The sequence below is a fragment of the Rana temporaria genome, chromosome 5 (genome assembly GCF_905171775.1).
Source record: "Rana temporaria chromosome 5, aRanTem1.1, whole genome shotgun sequence".
Lineage (NCBI taxonomy): Eukaryota > Metazoa > Chordata > Amphibia > Anura > Ranidae > Rana > Rana temporaria.
The window spans coordinates 302,643,792-302,666,362 of NC_053493.1; the positions used below are offsets into that span (position 1 = coordinate 302,643,792).

Consider the following 22,571-nt stretch of genomic DNA (forward strand, 5'->3'; position numbering starts at 1 on the left):
ATCATCCAGCCAGGAGGAAGGGGGATAGCCTATTCTTGTGCTGGAACAGGAGGAAAGTCATCAGAACATGGCACAGTTATACAAACATATCTGACATTTGCTCAGAGTGGTTACTCACTAGTTGTCAATCTGTGCAGCATTGTAAATCTGTTGAACCAGCGAGTTGTTATTGCACCCTGCTCCACCACACACCATCGCCTGCCCTTCCAATGTTTTATAGTCATGTCCTTCTTGCACCACAAAATACACGGGGGCACCGGAATGCAGATATTTATTCAGAGACTCAAAGTATGTCAGTACATAGGAGTCCTACAGAAAGAAGAGAAGTCATGTGCTCAGCACACTGCAGATCTTCCATTCTATGCAGTAATTAGAAACTAGAATGTAAACTCACATCCGGCATGGACAGGGTCTGATCCAAACCGATCTCCACTTTATTGACCACCGCAATACTGAAGGAAAGCATCCCCACAAAGACCGACATCTGCAACACACAATACAACGAAGATTGTATACCAATCAGCTCAATCATTACACCTTTACTCCGGCTGCTGAGAATAAACTCTGCACTGGGCTATACAGTATATAATGGATAATACACACCATTACACATTTAATAAATATGCATCTGAAGCCAAAACTTGTTCCTGATTTGGATCGAGTAGAAAGGGTTTTAATGCTCTGTGTCCCAGCTGGGAAGACTCACTGCTTTTGCCAGCCATTGTCACTAGGACTGAAAGGGAGGGATAATGCCCCAAATCTGTCCGGCTCTGGCACTCTTCCGGTCTGTGGATGGAGCTTCAGGATCATCGTGTACAATGCAAGGCTATTAACCCTGCATTGTACATGGCTGGGGCAAGCAAGGGACTGCAGCTCAAAGCGTCTTAGAGAGGGAACGGTTCCATGCATCGAGACCAAACCTTCTTTTGACCTTCCAGATTAAGGGCCAGATTCACAAAGAATTACGCTGGCGTATCAGTAGATACGCCGACGTAACTCAGAATCTAAGCCCGTCGTATGTTTAAGTGTATTCTCAAACTGAGATACACTTAAACATGCCTAAGATACGATGGCCTGCGCCGTCGTATCTTAGGGTGCAATATTTACGCTGGCCGCTAGGTGGCGCTTCCATTGCGGTCGGCATATAATATGCAAATGAGTCGTTACGCGGATTCACGAACGTACGGTTGCCCGTCGCAGTAAATTTACGCAGTTTCCACAAGAGCTATGCGGCGTAAAGATAAACATGCCCCCTAGGTGGCGTATCCAATGTTAAGTATGGCCGTCGTTCCCGCGTCGCAATTTGAAAATTTTACGTCGTTTGCGTAAGTTGTCTGTGAATGGTGCTGGACACCATTTACGTTCACGTCGAAACCAATGACGTCCTTGCGACGTCATTTACCGCAATGCACGTCGGGAAATTTTAGGGACGGCGCATGCGCAGTACGTTCGGCGCGGGAACGCGCCCAATTTAAATGATCCACGCCCCCTACCCGGATCATTTGAATTAGGCGGGCTTGCGCCAGGGAATTTACGCTACGACGCCACAACTTTACAGGCAAGTGCTTTGTGAATCAAGCACTTGCATTTACGTTACGCCGCCACAAGTTTTACGGGCGATACGTTACGCCACCGCAGATCTACGTGAATCTGCCCCTAAATCTCTAATAGCGTGTGTGTGTGTATATATTCTATCATTATATTATATATCTATAGATTGAGGCACGATGGGAGTCACTGGTAAAACTAGCGTGACAAATGTACAAGATTGAAAAAACCTGGTTTAGACTCCAAACTCTTGCATCAAATTATTATTATTTTAATACATGACAGTTGGTAGAGTCTAAACCAGGTTTTTATTTTTTTATTACTTGGTAAGTTTTTCATGCATTGAGATTGAGTATTTCTCCTTATTTGTGCGCACATCTAGACTAAACAAGAGTTTAAAGCGGCGTTCCAGCCCAATTTCTTTTTTAAAGTCAGCAGCTACAAACACTGTAGCTGCTGACTTTATAATAAGGACACTTACCTGTCCAGGGAGCCCGCAATGTCAGCCCCCCGCGGCCGATTCGTCCATCGGATCGGGTGCCGGCGCCACCATTCCAACCAAGTGAAACCTGCAGTGGAGCCTTGCAGCTTCTCTGCCAGTTTCCTACTGCGCATGCGCGAGTCACTTTCTGAATGGGCAGCTTGTTTTCTGGGACATACACACAGGTCCCAGAAGACGACGGGGAAGCTCGCCGTAGAAGAGGACGTGACATCATGGGCCGCAGCCTGGCTGGATTCCAAAAAGGCAAGCAAGAAAAAGAAGAAAAAAATGAATATCCAGAAAAAAAGGTTTTGAGAGGTGGTCTTTAGTTTAAGACCACCTCTCAAAAATGGGTGGAACTCAGCTTCAACCCATGAGTGCTCAATCTGTGGCCCTCCAGCTGTTGCGGAACTACAAGTCCCATCATGCCCCTGCCTTTGGGAGTCATGCTTATAACTGTCAGCAACTCGCAATGCCTCATGGGACTTGTAGTCCTCCAGCAGCTGGAGGGCCACATATTGAGCACCTATGGTTTAACCCTTAGGTTAACAACCAAGGGTTGTTTTGTCACATTCATGGAGTTCAACTTTAAGGCCGGGTTCACACCTATGCGAATTGAGTGCGGCTTAAACCGCATCCAATACGCAGAACATTTCTAAATACATTGTTTTCAATGAGGCTGGTTCACATATGTGCGATGCATTCACACTGCGCATTGCAGTAAAAACGTGTGTGGTTTTTTTTGCCTTGCGGTGTGGCTCAGGTGCGAATTCAGATCCATTATCTTCTATGGGTACGCAGCTGATTCGCAGATGTGTTCAGTTCTCTTCAGGAATTTCTCTCATTCAGCTCAATACACTTCTCCCCCACTCTCCTCTCACCTGTAACTTCTCCCAGGTCTCCAAATTCGCATCTAAAACTTTGCTAATCTGCTGAACACTTCTGTAATCTCTCTGCAAAGATAAGAGAGCTGAAATTCGCACCGCACAAGTGTGATTCCGGCCTAACTCTTTCAATGGGAACACTTGTTACAGTGACAACTGTCTAGAAGAGGATTTCACTTCCCGATATATTTATGGGACAGGAAGGGAAAACATTTCCCCCCGGGGGGGGGGGGGGGACAGATGGCAAGATTAAGAAAAAAAAAAAAAAAAAAACACACCGAACAGGTGTTGTAACCCTTTCTTCGACCTATCCATAATGTAAAAAACGTTTAAATATCTGGGGTTGCAACATCAAATTAAAGGGTAATTCTATCCAAATGCAGCTACACACAGGGACATCCATATTGGTTTTAGCAGCCTTCAATCCACCGATTCCTAAAGCTCTAAACTAAACCTACAGTTGGGATTTTCTGCTAGTGTGCAAGATAAAATCCCATATGTAATATCTATTTCACGCACCACTATAGGCCGGATCCAGTCTTTCATTAGCAGAGGGGCATAGAGCCTCTTGAAGAATAGGAAAAGCCAGCTCTTTGGTTTTTCTGTAGAACGATCCTTCTTACACCCTGGGATACAACAGAGGATGTCCAGCCTGCTTTTCTACAGGAATACAAAGATAAATCAGATTCTGTATTCATTTTCCTGAATGTTAAGAGTACAAAAGGTGATTAATACTTGTTTACGCTATATAAAAACAGTACAAAGTTTCAAATATAGGTGTGCTTAGGGCAAAACAGTTATTTTCAGAAGGCTTTCTATAAGCCCCTTTAGATGATTTACACAGATTTATCACACTTCCATTAAGAAGATAATATACTCTAATAGCCCATACATACGATCCGAAAATCAGACAGAAAATACCACTTTCGAAACAAAGTTACAATAATCGGATCGTTAGTACAGAGCTTTCAATAGCAAATTACGACAGTTCATCTGATCGGACAAACACGAAAAATTTTCTCGTATAATACCAGATCGTATGCTTTTCATTTAATCAGTACAGTTGTCTTCCGAAAATATATGTGACATCACTTCTGATTTTTTATTCAGTCATAGGAGATTTTTCGTACCTTTAGTAACCTCTCCATTTTCGATATGAGACTAGCAGCGCCAAAAAAACAAAAAACAAACAGACAATCTGTCGTGTGTAAGGGCTATAAGGGGTGCATTTATAAAAGCTCTTAGCAGAGCCATTTGTCCAGTGAAAATGCATGCAGGTTCACATTCTGTGCAAATACTGGAAAAAAAAAATAATCAAACGTGACAAGGCTATTTTGTCTCTAGGTTGGATTTTCTTGATTCATAAGAATAGAGTGAATAAGGAAAAGACCGCATTATGGCTACTAGAGGGCACCGATTATAATAGGAAGGGGCGGACTGACCATTGAGCCACTCAGGCACTTCCTGAGGGCCCCAAGCCACTAGGGGGCTCCATCAGGGTTGCCAGGCTCAGTAAAACCAGGGACAGTATGTAAAAATCTGTGTTTTTTTTACATCTGTCCATGATATGTACGAAACCGACATGCTTTTGATGTGAAAATCCTGAGATTTTAGCTTCCCCGCCTCTGCACTGCATCCTGGCATGGTGGCCATCTGTAAGTCCAGGGGCCCCATAATCTTCTATTGCCTGGGGGCCCCATGTCAGTCCGCCCCTGATAATAGGGAATACGTATTAAAACTGAAATTTGAGTTCCCATATTTTAATATTTACCTCCTGACGTTTGATATCCAAACCTAGTAGGCTCACAAAGAAGGTGATCTGAAGAAGGAAATCTATGAAGACCGCCATTCCAGCAAAGAGTGAAAATGTTCGTACAGCCGGCATATTGGACATTGCTCCTGTAATGATACAAACACATCCTTTGGTTCAGTAACATAGTGGGAAAGAGGGATTATTATTTATTTTTGATACATACACTTCAATAAAAATGTAAAAAAATGTAAAAAAAAAAAAAACCCTACCTACAAAAACAGAGGATGTATACCTGTTCTTCAGATTTTTGCCCCGTTTGGGAATTGAAGCCCATCGTAAGATCTTTGCATAATGCACTTTCAGAAATGCAAATGCCTGCACTTTCCACTGGCAGCTGTAGTTCCATCTACTAATTATGTAACCGATGTGTCCTGTATGACATGGGGCAAGTGCCCATGTACGTCAGCACACCACTGATCATCATATAGTATCCAAAATGTTTATTGTTGAAGAACGATCACATCACAAGAGACACATGCCTGATGAAGGGGTCATGTGTGGCTCCAGAACGTTGCACTTGTGATGTGATCATTATTGCATGACTATTGCAAGCTCAGCTTGCATGACTTCAATGCCTCTGCTGTGAAACTTGAGGATGAACTGCTCCACAGTGCTTTCAGCTGAAGAGGTCAGTGAGAGCTCATTTACTGCTGCCGAGAACAAATAAGGCTTAATGTAACGAAACGTTTTACAACCGCCCCTAAACGATTTAACTTGACAGATAGTAAACGACGTTTAAAAACGTTCGTTTTGCCGCGTTTGCATTTAGGAGCCCACTTTTTTTTTTAAATAGCCAAAATGTGGCTCCATTAAAAATGCCTGTAAACGAAATGCGGCTAAATGCGAGTTACCACGTTTACAAGCTGTAACAGGCATTTGGCATTTCAAATGCCTCTGGACATTTTTCCTGAACACATTTTTTTGCTTTCCAAAAAAATGCTTTTAAACTCAACTGCCTAGAAACGACTGTTAACAACCCTGTGTACATGTACTGATCAGATAACAGAGGAGAGTTCAGAATCAGCTGGAAAAAAATGCCCAACTGTTATTTAAAACATCTGTTTACCAGCAGCAGGGTAAGAACTGTTGCCCTGCTTTACACCAGTTTCATTTGTCATGCGATTTGACAGTTAAAAAAAAAAAAATTACATGACAAGTCACACCCCATTGCCAGCAATGAAAGGGCACAAATTGTGCCTTTCATTAGGTCCTTGTGCTTTTATATGATTTCCATGAAATTTGCATTGACTTCTGTTAAATAAAGTAGCAATGAAATCTTAAGAATAAAAAGGTAAAAACAAACCCAAGAAAAAGGCCACAGTCTCAGAGAGTGAGGACAGAAATATGCTTGGGGCAACATCACCCAGGACTCTGCCGATCTGCTCATCCAGCTTCTCACCCTGCAAGCGTTCATCTCTCTGTAAAAGTAAAAGCTTTAATAAATACCAATATCCAGAGTACTCCTGTGAGCATGACAGCATGCATGGATGAGCATTGTTACACACTAAAATTCACCAACATTTGTAACAGTATCAAATGCTTACACCTAATGTTAACAATACACATTAAAATTTGTCTCATTTAGTCCCAACAAGAGAAAACTCTTGATTCCCTCCTCCATGTCAAACAGCATAAAAAGACAAATCTGCAGTGCTGGGCACCCGTGGCTGCCAGAATACCCAAACAGTGGCTGCATCTGCCTCCCACATTCAAAAGTGGATTGAAAAATCGAGCAAGGTGGTGCCGGCAGGGCTACCCACAAAATTAATTTTGGATAATTCAGCAGGAAGTAGAGGCTCTCTCCCTCCTCATTGGCTCAGATACAGCAGCAGGAGCCAGTGGCTCCCGCTGCTTTCAATCAGAGCCAGTGAAAAGGGAGCGGGGGGTGGCAGGGGTGAGCCACGCTCTGTGTGTCTTATGAACACATAGTTTGGGAGTGAGCATGCAAGAGTGCCCCCATAGCATGCGACTTGCTATAGGGGCACTTGCTGGGTGGCGGTGGGAGTGCCGACGGGGGACCTGAGAAGAAGACAACTGCACATAGTAGGCAAGTATAACAGGTTTGTTATTTATATTTATTAAAATAAACACTAAGCCCTAAAATGCCTTAAGAAATCCTTTGCAGCACAAATTCAATAAACATGTACTAATTGGTGTGCTTTTAATTTTTAAATGGTTATTTCAGTAACTACAGCTGTGATCAAACGTATGCATACCCTAGGAGATTGGTGGCATACAGTATTTACCATTGTTAAAGAAAACATGAGTGAGTAAAACACGCTTCTTTTTATCTCTTACGGGATTAATACTTAAACTGTAGGTCATAACAGGATGGCATAATCATAAAACAAAAACGTCAAAAAAAATTAAATGACCCCTGTTTAAAAGTCTACCCCTAGTTCTTAATACTGTAACAGTTTATGAGGCTCCAAATGCTTGTAGGTGGTATAGCTGCCCATTCGTCTTGGAAAAATGCTTCCAGGTCATGCAAAACCACTCATTTGAGATCTTCCCATAGTGGCTCGATGATATCAAGGTCAGGAGACTGTGATGGCCACTCCAGAACCTTCACCTCTTTCTGCTGTAACCACTGGAGGATCAACTTGGCCTTGGGTCATTGTCGTGCTGGAAAGTTCAAGAGCATCCAATGCACAGCTTTCATGTAGAAGAATGCAATTGGTCTGCCAGTATTTTCTGATAACATGCTGCATTCATCTTGCCATCAATTTTTACAAGATTCCCCATGCCTTTAAAGCTCACCCTCCACCAAACATCAGTGAGTCACCACCAGGCTTCACAGTGGGGATGGTATACTTGTCACCATAGGCCTTGACCCCTCTCCAAACACAGTGCTTATGATTGTAACCATAAATCTATTTTGGCCTCCACTCCAGATTACAGTGTGCCAGAAGCGGTGAGGCATGTCAAGTGTTGTCGGGCATATTTGTCAGGCTTTTTTGTGGAATTGCCGCAGTAAAGGCTTCTTTCTGGCAACTCAACTGTGCAGCTAATTTTTGTTCAAATATCGTTGTATTGAGTTCCTTGAAAAAAAACTGTCTTTTTTCAGAGCAGCCTGTATTACTTCTGAGGTTACCTGTGAGTTTTTCTTTGTATCCCGAACAATTCTTCAGGCAGTTAGCTGCAATCTATCTTGGTCTACATGACCTTGGCCTGGTATCCAGAGATCCCTGAATTTTCTACTTCTAAAGAAGTGATTGAACAGTACTCACTTCAATGCTTTGGATATCTTTTACATACTTTTCCATTTTTATAAAGTTCCATTACTATGTTACGCAGATCTTTTGACAGTTCTCCCCATGGCTCAGTATCTAGCCTGCTCAGTGCATCCTTGCTAACCAACGCATCAACTATTTATACACAGACACTAACTGCAATTTAAAAAGCCACAGATCTGGAAAATTAATCTTCAATTGACATTTTAAAAATTGTGTTACCATGTCTGTCTGTACCAAGGCCAAACTATTAATCAGGACCGTTTGGGTGTTTCTATTTTTATTATTTAAAAAAGGAGCCAAACTACTATTAAATTAATGGGTTGATATAATCACTATTCCTAAATAAGAGACAGTTTTTTTACATGATTTCAATATGAATACCAAAACTTCAAGATTTCAGCCATAGTATGCAAACTAATCACAGAAATGTGATGCAATACCCAGGACAATTAAATAAACAACATTTATTTTTTAAAGCTCATTTGCATCCAAAGATCCATTTTTGGTATCCGATTTTTGAATGCCGTGTTTCTGTTAGGGGAGACTTTATCTCACGTTCCGTCCTTGGTGACCACTGAGGGAACCCCCCCACACAAAGAGTAATAAAAACCCAGCAAATGGTTCAATCCTTTCGCAATACTGTTGAATTTTTATTATATATATATATATATATATATATATATATATATATATATATATATATATATATATATATATATATAGTGGTTGACACCAGATTTGAGGAAGCGAGCACACTAACGGCACATGTATGTGCTGGGTTTATGTTTGAGCCAGAGTTAGAGCTCAGAGCCCTACCCGTCCAAGGAAGTCAGTGTGTGGGGGGAGCCGCGAAAGGTGCTGGCTTGCACCATACTGTCCAGGTCAGGATGGACCAAGGCCTGAGCAAGGGTCCAGGAGAGATAGAGCACCTAGGGAGTGGAGCCGAGGTACAGCATCTGTGCACAAACACTGGGACGTGTTTGGCGGTCAGGAGGACTGTATTAATCAGAGCAGCTGCCGCAAGAAAGCCAGGAGACTGAATGTTATGTTTGTTGTATTGATGGTGAGAACCCCCTGCATGGGAAGACATACCTGTGTGAACCTTTGATGTTCTTTCAAATAAAAGTGGGCAAGAAAGCCCTGAAAATGATATCTGTTGTGGAGTAAACTTGCCATTTTGGCAAAACCATTGAGCACACGCACACATTTATTTATTAAGGATACAGCATTTAAACAAGTCTTTATCATTGACAGTGCTATAGGAGTTATTTGTCATATAATAATCAGCAGTGACAGTTAAAAGGAGAATCCAGCCAAAGCTCATTTGCCTGTACTTCTCCTGTGGATCACAAGAGTGCATTTCGTTTTGCACTCCTGTGACCCATTTTCAGCAGAGAGCGGTCTGAAGTCCGCTCTCTGCTGACGTCACAGAAGTCAGTCCAGGCACCGCATTATCCTGGCAATAAAGTCTGGATCCGACAGGTGCCTGGACTGACACCCAGCTCAGCCTCTCTGCAAACCACTGAGAGCCTGAGCCATCTGCTCCCGAACCCTCCACGGCCCAGCATGCCAATGAGCGAGAAGGGGGCAGAGCAGAGAGCTGTGACTGGCAGTTTATAGCTCCTGCTCAGGAAGCTCTGAAAACACTGAGTGATCAGCGGTGTTTGATCGCTCGGTTTTTAGTGTAGAGGCACCAGGGGACGGATACAGCAAAGGACTGATGCTGTATACACCGCGGGAATTATACTAAAAAAAAAAAAAAAAAAAAACTTTACTTCTCTTTTAAAACTAAAACGAACTACTGTTACGATAACCAATACTTGCTCTACTTAAGGAAGCAAGCCTATATATTATTATATGTACAAGGAATACGAGTATCTTATATTAGACTGATGCAGCCCTGCAACAGACTGCATACAAGACCAACATCTTCATTTTTATACATGGAAAGACAAACAGTGCTTTACCTGCAAGGTTTGCACAATGATATATATGTTGTCCACTCCAACTGCTAGAACCAGGAATGGGATGACCTCAATAACTATGAGAGTGAGTGGAATGCGAGCGTAGCTGAAAATTCCCAGGGAGCAAACGACTGAGCTCAGCACAATAAGGATACCAGAAACACCGAGTGAAATCTTTGAGTCCACCTGGAAAAAAAATGGGAAGATTTTTAAATCAGAAATGCTAAGAAATACAAAAAATATGCCACATTTGGTCTGCACATGGCCATGGGGGTATGTGCGGATATCTGCTGCTTGACATTGGAGGTCCCGAGTAGCTCTTTCTGCACTGGCTGAATTAACAGGCATCACCAGTACTTGCTAAAAAGGAGACGACACAAATATATACACTGTATCTAGCTGCAGGAAGCATCTCAATTTATTTTTTAAATATCAACAACTGAAATTGCACTTTAAAGTGGTTGTAAACATCAAACATGAAAATATGAACAAAGCATAAGCATATCCCTCTCAATCCAGAGCACTAAGGGCTCATGCGCACACTGCAGCAAAAAAAAAAACAGGCACTTGAGCTTTCATTTCTCTGCTCATGCTTTGTGCTCTTTTGTGCATTTTTATTGAGCTTCTTTAACCATAAGCATTTTTTTTTTTTTGTACAAACCTTCCCTCTCTTTATTGTCCTGTTTACCATTAACATTGAAAGTGAAAAGTAAAAGAAAATCCCAAAATTTTGTCCCCAAAAAAGTAAGAGGAAATTGTCGAATGGGGGACACCAATTCTGGCGACCTGGAGGTCCCCAAGCAATTCCACAAATTTTTAGGGATTTTCTCACTTCCTGTTTTAGCTATTGGACAGGAAGTGAAGGCAAATTTCCACAACAGGACACAGATGACAAAAAATTAAAATTTGAACGGTGTTATAACATTCCAAAAATAAAATAAAAAGGTTTTGCCTATAGTTCTACTTTACACTCTGAAATCAATAGACTTTTTTTTAGAAAAGCAGATAAGGATAGCCAAAACCTATAAACAGGAACCTAAAGCTCCGCTTCCTGACCATAACAAATAAAGAACATAGTATATATACACACACACACACACACACACACACACACACACCCCCCATACAAAAAACACAAAACCTTAACTTTATCTAAAGTCAAATCAAGAAAAATTAGCAGTACTCACCAAAATACGGTTACACTGGCTGATCTGACCCAAGGCCAGCGAGATGTAGACAAACATCAGAGCATAGCTGATAAGGACTGTGGTCACGTCACTCTTACTTTCCCGATTAAGCTCATCTTCAATACTCCTCTCAGCAGAGAACGAGATGGCTAAATTGGAGTTGTTGTAATTTTTCACAAATCTAATAAATCTAGGGAAGAAGAACAAGACCAGATAGTGTAAGCAACTATGTACTTGTACAAGTCTTCTCTTGCATGAGCCAATACGTAAACATCGGAATGCTCATTGATGGTTTTGGGCTGAGGAATCACGTTTGGTTGTTGCTCTATCATTATACTACTGATACAATTCAGCCACATACATGACATTTATCTGGAGCGGAGGCCACTCTAGTCTATAACACTGGGACTCATGAAACGCATACTTACTCTTTCTCCCAAGCCAGAGCCTTGTTTATCTTCTCAGTGTCATTGTGAAAGTTATTTACGGGAAAGGTGATCACCAGTGCAGTAGCATTGTTATAATTCTCTCCTGAAATAAAAGCATTTTGGCGTGAAATTCAAATCTACGCAAGACTGAAAACAAAGACAATCACATGAAATACACTTTTGCACAGTACTCTCTCTGATATTTATTAGTCGATTTTATAATTGCAGGAAAACAGGAGCAAAACTAAAATTGAAGCAATTTGAAATAGGATTTTGTTTAAATTTAACGTGACATTAAACTACTTCAATACTGCACTGTCCCACTTTGAAAGACAATTGCGCAGTCATGCAACATTTTCACAATTTGAGACAGTCAGAGCCTTCTTTTGGTGGTATTTAATCACCACTGGGTTTTTATTTTTTGCTAGACTAATAAAAAAAAGACAGTAGAGGAGTTCTCAGCATTGGACTGAGATTTGGAAGCAGGAAAAACAAGTATGCAGCCTAATAGTATTTTGTATAGCGACAGGGTGGCTTTAAGGTTTCCAACCGCTTTGTAATCTTGAATCAACTTTCTAGTGGCATCCTTGTGACTGATGTGGCCTAACACATCAGCTGTCGGGTGCTCCTGCTGCCATTCACGCCAGAAACCCTACTGAGCATGCGCAAGGCCCCGCTCCTCTCTCCTACTGGCCCGGCGACAGGAGGAGGGTGACCCACACTGACGTAATGGGGCGTGGAGCGGAATCCCGGAAGTGGGAACGGGATACCCGTCAAAGATTTTTGTGACTTTTTTGTTTTCAATTTGGACTTTATGCCTAGGTTCACACTGCTGCGAGTTCAAAATCGCGGTAAAATCGTGCATTTTTGCGATTTCGCGGCTGCGATTTTGCCGCGATTTCGGCCGCAATTTAATGTAAATCGCGGCCCGAAATCGCAAAAAGTAGTACAGGAACTACTTTTTGAAATTGGTTAGGACAGTGCCATTGCCGACAATTGCCGCCGATTTGAGATGCGATTTGACATGTCAAATCGTTCCAAATCGTACCCAGTGTGAACCAGGGCTCAATGTTTTTTTTTTTTTACCTGGCACGTTTGATGTTAATTGTGAATTATTGATTGATGGTTGACAACAGTCATAATATTGTACCACTTGGGCAGCGCAATCACCTATTGTTTATTTTTACTCTTTAATGTAATATCATCCTCTAGTTATTGAGTTTCCTTAACCCAGTTGACTTCATTTTTGTTATATGTCTTACCAATGTACCTCTTTGTATAAAGTTTAAAAGGTTTATTGAACTCTTATGATTTTAATCACACCCTTAGACCCGGTTCACACTGGGGCGACTCGTCAGGCGACGCAGCCGCCTGACAAGTCGCGTCCCATTCTATTGAATAGAACCGTTCTAATAGGAGCAACGCAAGTCGCTCCGACTTAGAAAAAGGTTCTTGTTTTACTTCGGGGGCGACTCGGGGCGACCTGCATTGACTTCTAAACAGAAGTCATTTTGCAAGTCGCCTTAGATGTCGTCTTCATGTCGCCTGGCCGAGTCGCCCCTGAAGTCGTGCCGCCCCTGTGTGAACCGGCTCTTAATCAACGTGCACTATTTAAAAAGGCCAGTTTGGTTGAAACATGTTGACATTTGTTACCCGCCAATAACCACAAGATTGCAGAGCATACACTGGAGTTCCGGCTTTTCTTTGCTTATACGCTTTGTGTGGATGAGTCAGCTGCCTCTGCCAGAGCACCACATTATAACACTGGGAGGTAGCAAAACCTACTTTACTTATTGCAATTTTAAATTAAGATATTGCCAATTTTTTTTTTAACCCTCAACACCGAATGACAGGGAAGCCGAGTAATGTTTTATTCTGCAGCTAAAAGTTCTCATGCCAGTTTATTTTATGATGCCCAGGTGGCCAGTAAGGACACAGATACAGAATAATCTAGGGGCCAGATCCACAAAGAAGTTACGCTGGTGTATATTGATACGCCGCGTAACTTCTGATTTGCTCCGGCGTATCTTTGTTATCCACAAAACAAAATACGCCTGAAGCTGGGCTAGATCCGACTGGCGTACGTCTTAGTACGCCGTCGGATCTAAGGTGCATATTTACGCTGGCCACTAGGTGGCGCTTCCGTCGATTTCCGCGTTGAGTATGCAAATTAGCTAGATACGACAATCCACAAACGTACTTCCAGCCGGCACATTTTTTTACGTAGTTTCCGTAAGTCTTTTTTCGGCGTAACGTCGTTTGCATAAAACAATCGCGAATAGGGCTTTGCGTAGAATGACGTTCACGTCGAAAGCATTGGCTTGTTGCGGGTTAATTTGGAGCATGCACACTGGGACACCCCCACAGACGGCGCATACGCCGTTCAGAAAAAACATAATTTACGTCGGGTCAAGTAAAATTAACCTAAAACACGCCCACATCTTTATCATTTGAATTCCCCGCCCTTACGCCGGCAGATTTACGCTACGCCGCCGTAACTTTAGAGGCAAGTGCTTTGTGAATACAGCACTTGCCTCTCAAAGTTGCGGCGGCGTAGCGTTACTACGATATGCTACGCCTGCCGAAAATTACGATGCGCTACGTGGATCTGGCCCTAGGTGTCTATCTAGATGTCCTTAAGCAAGGAGTACAATTATCTGAGCAGGCTACACTAGAAATGCAAGGCATGTAAAATAACCAGTTTCCAAATTCCTGCAGTCATTTAAACAAAAAAGAAAAGGACATTGACAATAAAAGTAAAGTTCAAATACATGAGCCTCTTTAATTTAGAATACCCATATAGCAACTGGTAGAGTCCCACCATCCAAAATATGAGCTGTTTTGCAACCTTAATTGTGAGTTCCTGATATATTGTGAGTTCAATAATCCTGCATACAGGTACGTGCAGAACTGGTAATCTTGGCATGAAATTAGGGTTGTACCGATGCCACCTTTTTGAGACCGAGTACAAGTACTGATACTTTTTTTTAAGTACTCGCCGATACCGAAACTTTTTTTTAATGTCACGTGACAGTGGCATTTTTTTTGTGATTTTTTTTTCTTTTTACCATTTTTTCTTTCTTTTTTTTTTTTTTACAGTGTTTTTTTTTTTTTAGAGGGGGGGTAGTGGATTGTCAGTGTGTTTATTTTTTATTTTTTACATTTTATTTTTTTAATTATTTATTGCAATTTTTTTTCTTTTTTTTTAATCAGCCCTGTTGGGGGGGCTTTGGTGAGATATCAGGGGTCTTAACAGACCTCTGACATCTCCCCTCTGAGACAGGGAAAGGGACTAGGGACACATGTTCCCCAGTCCCTTTCTCAGCAGCCTCAGCTGTGCTGAAAATGAATGGACAGAAGACAGCCGCTTCTCTTTATTCATAAACAAACATTGTAAACACAGTTTACGATGTTTCAGTTATGCGAATGGACAGAGTCAGTAATCACTGACTCTGTCCATCCGGAACAGTAAGGAGCCGGATTTACCGGCTCCTACCTCCGCTCTCCATCATGACAGTTCCAGGGGGTGGAGGAGGAGTACGGAGGGAGAGAGAAACACGGAGGGGGACTAGGGTTGCCACTTTTTCGTCAAGCCAAACCCGAACACTTTAGCGGGGAACAGCAATTTTTTGTAGTACATGCTATAGGATTGGAAGAGACTTAGGACACCTTTGAGTTACCCTAGGAGAGTAGTAAGGAGGCGCGCATTGCGCGCTGTAGTGAACAGTGGCTGTGGCTAAATTGTGTTAACAGTGGAGAGGGGGGTGGACTTAAAGGGGCATGGTGTGCCCATAAAATATAATTAGATTAATAAAAGAAATGTCACAGTTAAAATATAAACCTAGCGCACCTTAAGCAGTGGACGGTGTCAGTAGAGCAGTGGATGGTGTCAGTAGGGCAGTAGACGGTGTCAGTAGGGCAGTAGACGGTGTCAGTAGGGCAGCAGACGGTGTCAGTAGGGCAGTAGATGGTGTCAGTAGGGCAGAGGACTTTTAATTGCCAAAAAAATTAAAATCAAAGCAATCCACAGAAGAAAGAAGATATTAGATAAAGGCTACCGAGTGAGCACTGGACAATTAAGCAGTTATGCCAGGATGGAACTGCAGGGAGAACTAGACTGTGATCTTCAATCAGCAGCCATGTCCCTGGAAAGACCACCATGACAAGCCCCACACTGGAGAGCCTGTGGACTGAACTGCAGGAAGGTAAAGACCATCAGCTCTGCACTCACCCAGCTGTCGGTGTCCCCTTAGCTCGCACGGCAGGCTCTGTGTTTGTTTCTCCCGCTGTCCAGACAGGTCACATGCTGATGCTCGGCTTGCAGAGGGGAAGAGCCAGAGGCTGTGCGTCTGCATGCAGTAGGCACTAGTGCGTCTCTCCCCCCTCACAGTCGCTCCTGCAATGTGTCACCGCACAATTTACACAGCACCAGAGACTCGGCTAGAGCGTCGGGCAGTGCAGGCAGGGAGGGAGACACCTGCACGGGGAACCCTATTACAGAGTAATAATAGGAGACTTCTCAGCATTGTGTCTGTGGATCAGGCGGACTAATACCCAGACACAGGTTTCAAAACCCGTACTGTCCGGGTGAATCCCGGACGGGTGGCAACCCTAAGGGGGACACGGGGGAGAAGAAAACACTGAGGGGGACACGGAGGGAGAAGAAAACACCGAGGGGGACACGGAGGGAGAAGAAAACACCGAGGGGGACACGGAGGGAGAAGGAAACACCGAGGGGGACACGGAGGGAGAAGGAAACACCGAGGGGGACACGGAGGGAGAAGGAAACACCGAGGGGGACACGGAGGGAGAGAGACTGCAGCAAAACAGAGGGGGGGGGTGGGGGAGGACACGGGACAGTCAACAGTGATTGTGTGTGGGGGAGTTACAAGCACCGATCACTGCTGATTTTAAAGCAGCTGAAAGCCGTGGGGGGGGGGGGGTGAAGAGAGAAGCGGAGAAATTACCTTTAAATCTATACAGCGGTGATCGGTGCTTGTAACTTCCCCACGCACTGATCACCGCTGATTGTACAAGTATCGGGTGAAGCATCGGGAGCATTTGCCCGAGTACAAGTACTCGGGCAAATGCTTGGTATCGGTCCCGATACCGATACTAGTATCGGGACAACCCTACATGAAATATTTAACTACTGAAAGTTTGCAATTGTTTTATATTTAACCAAAAAATAGATCATATTCCTGCTCTCCAATAGAAACATCACAATTTTCACTGGTCAATACCAATGATAACCTACTGTACGGGATCTTCTTTTGTGACTTAAAGGAGAAGTAGGGCCAAACCTCTTTTGACCCTACTTCTACAGGAGATCACAGGAGTGTGCTTCATTCTGCACTCCTGTAACTCGTATTCAGTCCTCTATGGGTTGACATCACTCAGTCAGTCCAGGCTCCGGTGAGATCCCAACTTTGTCGGGATACATCCAGATACCCATCCTCATCTGGCTCAGCCTCTGTGCGCCAATGAGAGCCTGAGCCATCGAATGTCTCCACAGTCCAGTGAGTGCTGGAGGGGGAAGAGCAGAGAGTCAGTGACTGATAGTCACTGAATCTCTGCTCATTGAAGACTGGGAACTGAGTGATCAGCGGTCTGATCCCCAAGTTCTCAGTGTAGAGAACACTGGGGGAGTTTAAATGGGTCCCCCTCATCTTCTCTTTTAACCCACTAACAGTGTATGTAGGGTAGCCTTGTTAGCAAAAAGAAGCCTTTAGTTTCGAACAGTATTACTGCTCATGTATGAATGTTGACCGCTCATCCTGGAATGCAGCAAATATGTGCATACAACTTTTTTTTTTAAAACCAACTTATTAGATAAATAATTGCACGAACATTCAGAGGGAAGAAGCTGAAGATAAATAGTGCACAAATGTATACAAGTGCTCAATATGACATACCATCATAGCCTCCAAGAACAAGCCATGGGAAGATTGGGCCACCAAAAGTGCCCAGGCATGGGTCATGAAGTTCAGAGGTGTCATTCAGAGAAGCTGGTGACCTGTAAGCGAGACGATTATGATCAGGACAATAGTGATATTACTAAAAGTTTACTTCTCCATTACTTATTTTATTTCTTACTTTCACTAAAAATACAGATCTGCAGTAAGTACATTTAAAATGAGATTTAATTGAGATGATGACATTAAAAGACCTTTGAGAAAGTCTATTGGACGAAACGCATCAGGTGATCTAGCAGCGTCATACGTCACACGTCAACGTCACTTCCGGGTTAGTGAGGTGTGGAACGCAAACGAATGCACCACACGCTCCCCATAGCGGTACGCACCCGGGCTTGACTACTGGGAACGGCTTTTTGTGCTGTTTTCTCGCTGGCACATGATTTTAAGTCTTGCTTGCAAGCAAGCTTTTTAGTAATTTTATTTTGCACATCAACTTTATATAAAGTGCCTATATATATTTTTCGATATCACACTATGTGGATTCCTCTTTTTTATTTTTTTAAATACAATGCTCCACGTGATTTCTGCACCCAGCTGAGGATATTAAACTTCTGAAGGCAGCTGGACAGCAAACAGGAGACCTCCCCTGACACCGTAAGGCTCAACACCCCTTTTAGGGGACAACCATCTGGTGAGTGGGGATCTAATAGGGGGAGCACGGATGACAACACACTGAAGACCAAGGCATAGAATATCCATCTTCTCTTCTCTGTCCATCAGTTATTCCACAGCAAATATACCATGATGTACTGTTGAATTACACAGTTTGCTATATAAGTCCAATTCAATCAGTGGACATTATAGGGATTCCTATATGGTCTTTTATAGAGCTTTCCATATGGCTTATTTATTTATCATATATTTTTTATGGTTACACGAGATCAAAGAAAAAAGGTGTTCTTGTGAATTTATGTTTATTCAAGGATTTTTTTTGCCTATGAGTTGGCATACTCACAATTGATGCACACCTGAACACCAGGACTGAATCACAGAACACAATTTTTATATTTTTTACACTTTATGCTACTTAGTTTTTTATTTATTTTTTATTGCCCTTAGGCATTAACCCAATTAACACAGGCTGTAAAGGGCTGATATTCATATATCATTTTATTACCACTGCTTATCAGAAATATTTAACACACCAAGAAGTGACACAGATTCAGAACCCTTAGTCGGGACTCTGAAATTTATTAATAGGATCACCTACTGAAACCAATCTGGAGGCCCTTTTCATGAGCCCACCACACAGAGGTGTCCGACAACTTATTCACACACCCTCACCTTACAGGGGTTTTTAGGGACCGACACATCTGTGATTGGACATTCAGTAACCACCTTCAGGCTACGCCACCACCCCTACATCACACCATTTACATTAAATAGGCCAACAAATGCCAGGTACTTGGGAGGGGGATGGCTATAAGTTTGTATGATATGGCCGATGGTTTTTCCGATTCCAAAAACAGATCAGATATCAGTTAGATGTATTGATAAGGGGGCGTGGCCTGGACCGGCATGGTGTGAGGAGCGCAACTCGGGAGGTCTGCTTGAGAAGTATCCAATTCACTTAATCCTGTGGCTATCCTCTTGCTCTTCTACCTACCGTATACAGCCTGGACCTTTCCCCAACACTATACCCCATGTCTCCGCCAAAAAAAAAGACGACGAACACCATCGCAAAGCTGCATAAGTTCTGGCTCGAGGAGAAGAAGATGGCGCCGCCGCGTCATCCACAGACTAGGCAGGAGCAGACACTGCCAAGGTCCTGGAGGCAATATCTAACTGTCAGAGCACACTGACAAGCAAGATGAGGAGAAGATCATCATCTCCGTTATGCGTCAGATCTTCAGAAATGAAGGGAAGAGTCACGGAGACCCGCATCAGCCACGTGGAGGATGACATACCGCCATTGCAGGTTACAACTGAGAGGCTCCAGCACCATGCTGTACAACCAAAGCAGGATGACATGGAGAATGGGCTCTGGCAATGTAACCCAAGATATGTGGGGCTGCCTGAGGGTGTGGAGGGCTCAGATTCCCCCCACCCCACCTTCTTGAGAATCTGCTTATCTCCACGTTTGGCAGGCCTGCCTGTTCAGTACCATGCAATCCAGTTAATGTGCGTTTTAAGAAGTAGGGCATAAGAATAACACAGCAATGCACTGTGCTTTCCTGTGAGATTTATAGTATGAACCAGCCACTTGTGTGTTACTGATGTACTGTTACAATCCATTTGTGTAAAAAAAAAAAAAAAAAAAACACACAGCTAGGTTGCATTTAATTCCCCACTGTAAAACAATTAGATACACTGATTATGTATGTCTTTTGAGGAAGAAAGACGTTTGTGCACTTTGCTGGGGAAGTGAAAGCGGCAGTAACTTTTTAATGGGAAGTAAAATCACTACTGTATACACAAGACCAAGGAGGGGAATACATAAAAAAAAAAAAAAAGCTCTGCTTCCTCATGCATACAAATCTTCTTCTGAATGGGTACAGCAAGCATGAAAAGTTGTTCCCATTGACTGATCTTCTGGCTGGAGTCCAAAGTCGTTAATGTGAACCCATACTTCTTTCATAGCGGTCTAAATAACTTTTACAGGAACGACTTGAACTTAAAGGATCAGTAAAATAATTTTTTTACTGTTGATAAAATGCCCTGCTGTATCGTATAGAGTCACAATAGTGTAGTGATTTATTTTTAAAAATAGTGAAAAGGGATTAAATTCCTTCATATATCTTACCTGCTTCTAGCTAGTTTTGTTTCTGCCGAGACTTCCTGATTCTCAGCGCTCGTTCATGTGAGCGACGTCGCCGTCATGCTGGGAACTACATTTCCCAGTATCCTTTGCGCATAGCGCATGCGCAGTTAAAAAAAAAAAAAACGGGACGAGTGCACTGTACTAAAATTTAAATAACCCGCCCACTATACCGCCCAACGACAGTGTGTTCTTATGGGAGCTGCTCACAAAGCAAGGGGGCGGGGTCCAGGTGGGGTAGTGCAGGGGAAGAAACAAAAGTTATTCAAAGGGTGTTTTATCCATACAATGCTCACACCTCCTTGAAGTCTCTGGTGCACGTTCAGACACAGTGCTGTAGTACAAAGGACGGGGATGAGCACGTCTTGGACCACAGCGAGAAGCTTGCATAAGTTTTTTATTAAGGAGCCAGACAAGCAGGAAGTGTGGAGTTCAGCAAGGGATTACAGCAACTTCTAAGCATAAACGGACATGGAGGACATGAAAGCAGGACTGCTAGAAGGTAAAGCAAGCTATTTAGCAAAAAAAAAATGTTTCCTTTAGTGATCCTTTAAAGTATATACTTACCTTCCCAACAATCACTTTATGATCTGATCTGCTGTAAGACTGCCCAAACTGAACACTACGCAGGGATATGCACACTACCTATGGCCACTCATGGTTCGGGCATTAGCTGCTCCAAGTGATGCATTGTGGGGGAGGCAGGAGAAGTATTGCTGGGTTCCGCATACTCAGGCAGTTGGGAGCGTGTAGATGCATAAAGACCATTTTGTGAACCGGTCCACTTTACCCCAATCTCATTCCATGCAAACCAGAATTAATTAGGGTTGAGCGGCATTCACAATCCGCTACACTTTACAAGGGAGTATGAACTTTTCCAGAACTCTGGTTGTTTCCTCAATTGATACAAGAAAAAAATCACAAAAACCTGAAAACTGCAATTTTGTAAGCATTCACAGAAGAAAAGCAGATGGCAATGACATTGTATAGCACAAAAGTACAGAAAACTTACCGCACACAGTATAAGAAGTGAGTGTGGTAATCCGCATGAACAAAGAAATCATCCCTAACGGTGTGATTTAAAACAGAATAGCTGTTCTGGAAATAGTTCAGGACACTGAGGATTGTACAGTTGTTATTGTACGGAGCCAGTGGAGCCAGGCAGATGTCTTTTAGCATCACGGTCTCACTCTTGTACGTGGCAGTTATGCTCTCAATGGCATCTTGTAATTCTAAGACCTGCAGAGAACAGCACAAAAATTGGTCAATACTGCGGCATCAGAGCCAGGCCAAGATTTCCACTAAAGAACTCTGCATAAACATGGTATATTTTAAAAAGAGCCAGCCATGCACACCATTCTCCTTCGGCTGGATTCACACCTATGCATTTTTTGTGCTTTTTGCACTTTGCAGATTTGCATTACAGTCTATTTAACATGGTTTCCTATAGAACACGTTCTGTAGTGCAAATCTGCGAAATGAAAAAAGCACTAAAAATGCATAGGTGTGAATCCACAGCCTTAACGTTCAAACAGATTTAAACAAAAGTTACAGCATTCTGAGAACCGATCATTTCGAACTGCCCAATACTACTCAAAGAGCAGGTCACAGTACTCATGCCAAACACTAAGCTTGGCATTGATCAATATGCTTTATTTTTTTTTATTTTGTTTCTATGTATAGTTTGTAATGATTGAAATATATTGATTGATATATTTGCTCATTACATATTCAACCTTTGCTTCCTGCTGCACAGCATTTGTGCTTTACTGCACATTCTCATAGAGCAAGTCTATATATACACTTTACTGCATATACAGACTGATTTTATGGTTGTGAGTTTAGTAAGCGTTCCAGGGTCTGATTTCAAATGAAGTTATTGCAGAAAGAAGCACGTCTGATGTTCCTAATTTTTTTTTTTTTGCATTTTGATCTTCTGTTCTTTAACTTGTGCAATTTTATTAAAAACGTTTACATTTTTAAAAATTTCTCCTTATTCTAAATTTTGCTACTGTAATACATTTGGAGAATGGTAAATGAGAACCAGGGTAAACCAAGCACTATACTGCTGGGTTGCATTGCAAAGCAAAAATAAGAATATTTACTGTGTAATGAGCAAATATGGTCAATACAAAAACTACACAAAGTCCAAACCCAAAGTTTAAAAGGAGAAGTAAAGCCTAAGTTCGTTTGCTCTGCACTCCTGTGAACTGTTTTCAGCAGACAGCGGGCTGAAGCTGGTTGTCAGCTGACATCACAGAGCCAGTCCAGGCTCGGGAAGGATCTCGACCTGA

General features: G+C 42.6%; 1 protein-coding gene across 1 annotated transcript in view; it reads right to left on the reverse strand.

Moving 5' to 3' along the window:
- NPC1 (NPC intracellular cholesterol transporter 1) overlaps positions 1-22,571 on the reverse strand; it is a 152,558-nt gene that overhangs the window by 19,838 nt on the left and 110,149 nt on the right. The window contains exons 9-19 of the mRNA XM_040354071.1: positions 21,290-21,516; positions 17,457-17,557; positions 11,542-11,644; positions 11,114-11,303; positions 9,930-10,112; positions 6,030-6,144; positions 4,685-4,812; positions 3,433-3,573; positions 395-484; positions 119-309; positions 1-40 (exon numbers count right to left, since the gene is read on the reverse strand). The exon at positions 1-40 is cut by the window's left edge and continues 76 nt beyond it. Coding sequence (XP_040210005.1) covers positions 1-40; positions 119-309; positions 395-484; positions 3,433-3,573; positions 4,685-4,812; positions 6,030-6,144; positions 9,930-10,112; positions 11,114-11,303; positions 11,542-11,644; positions 17,457-17,557; positions 21,290-21,516 — 1,509 coding nt within the window. The remainder of the gene's footprint in view (positions 41-118; positions 310-394; positions 485-3,432; positions 3,574-4,684; positions 4,813-6,029; positions 6,145-9,929; positions 10,113-11,113; positions 11,304-11,541; positions 11,645-17,456; positions 17,558-21,289; positions 21,517-22,571) is intronic.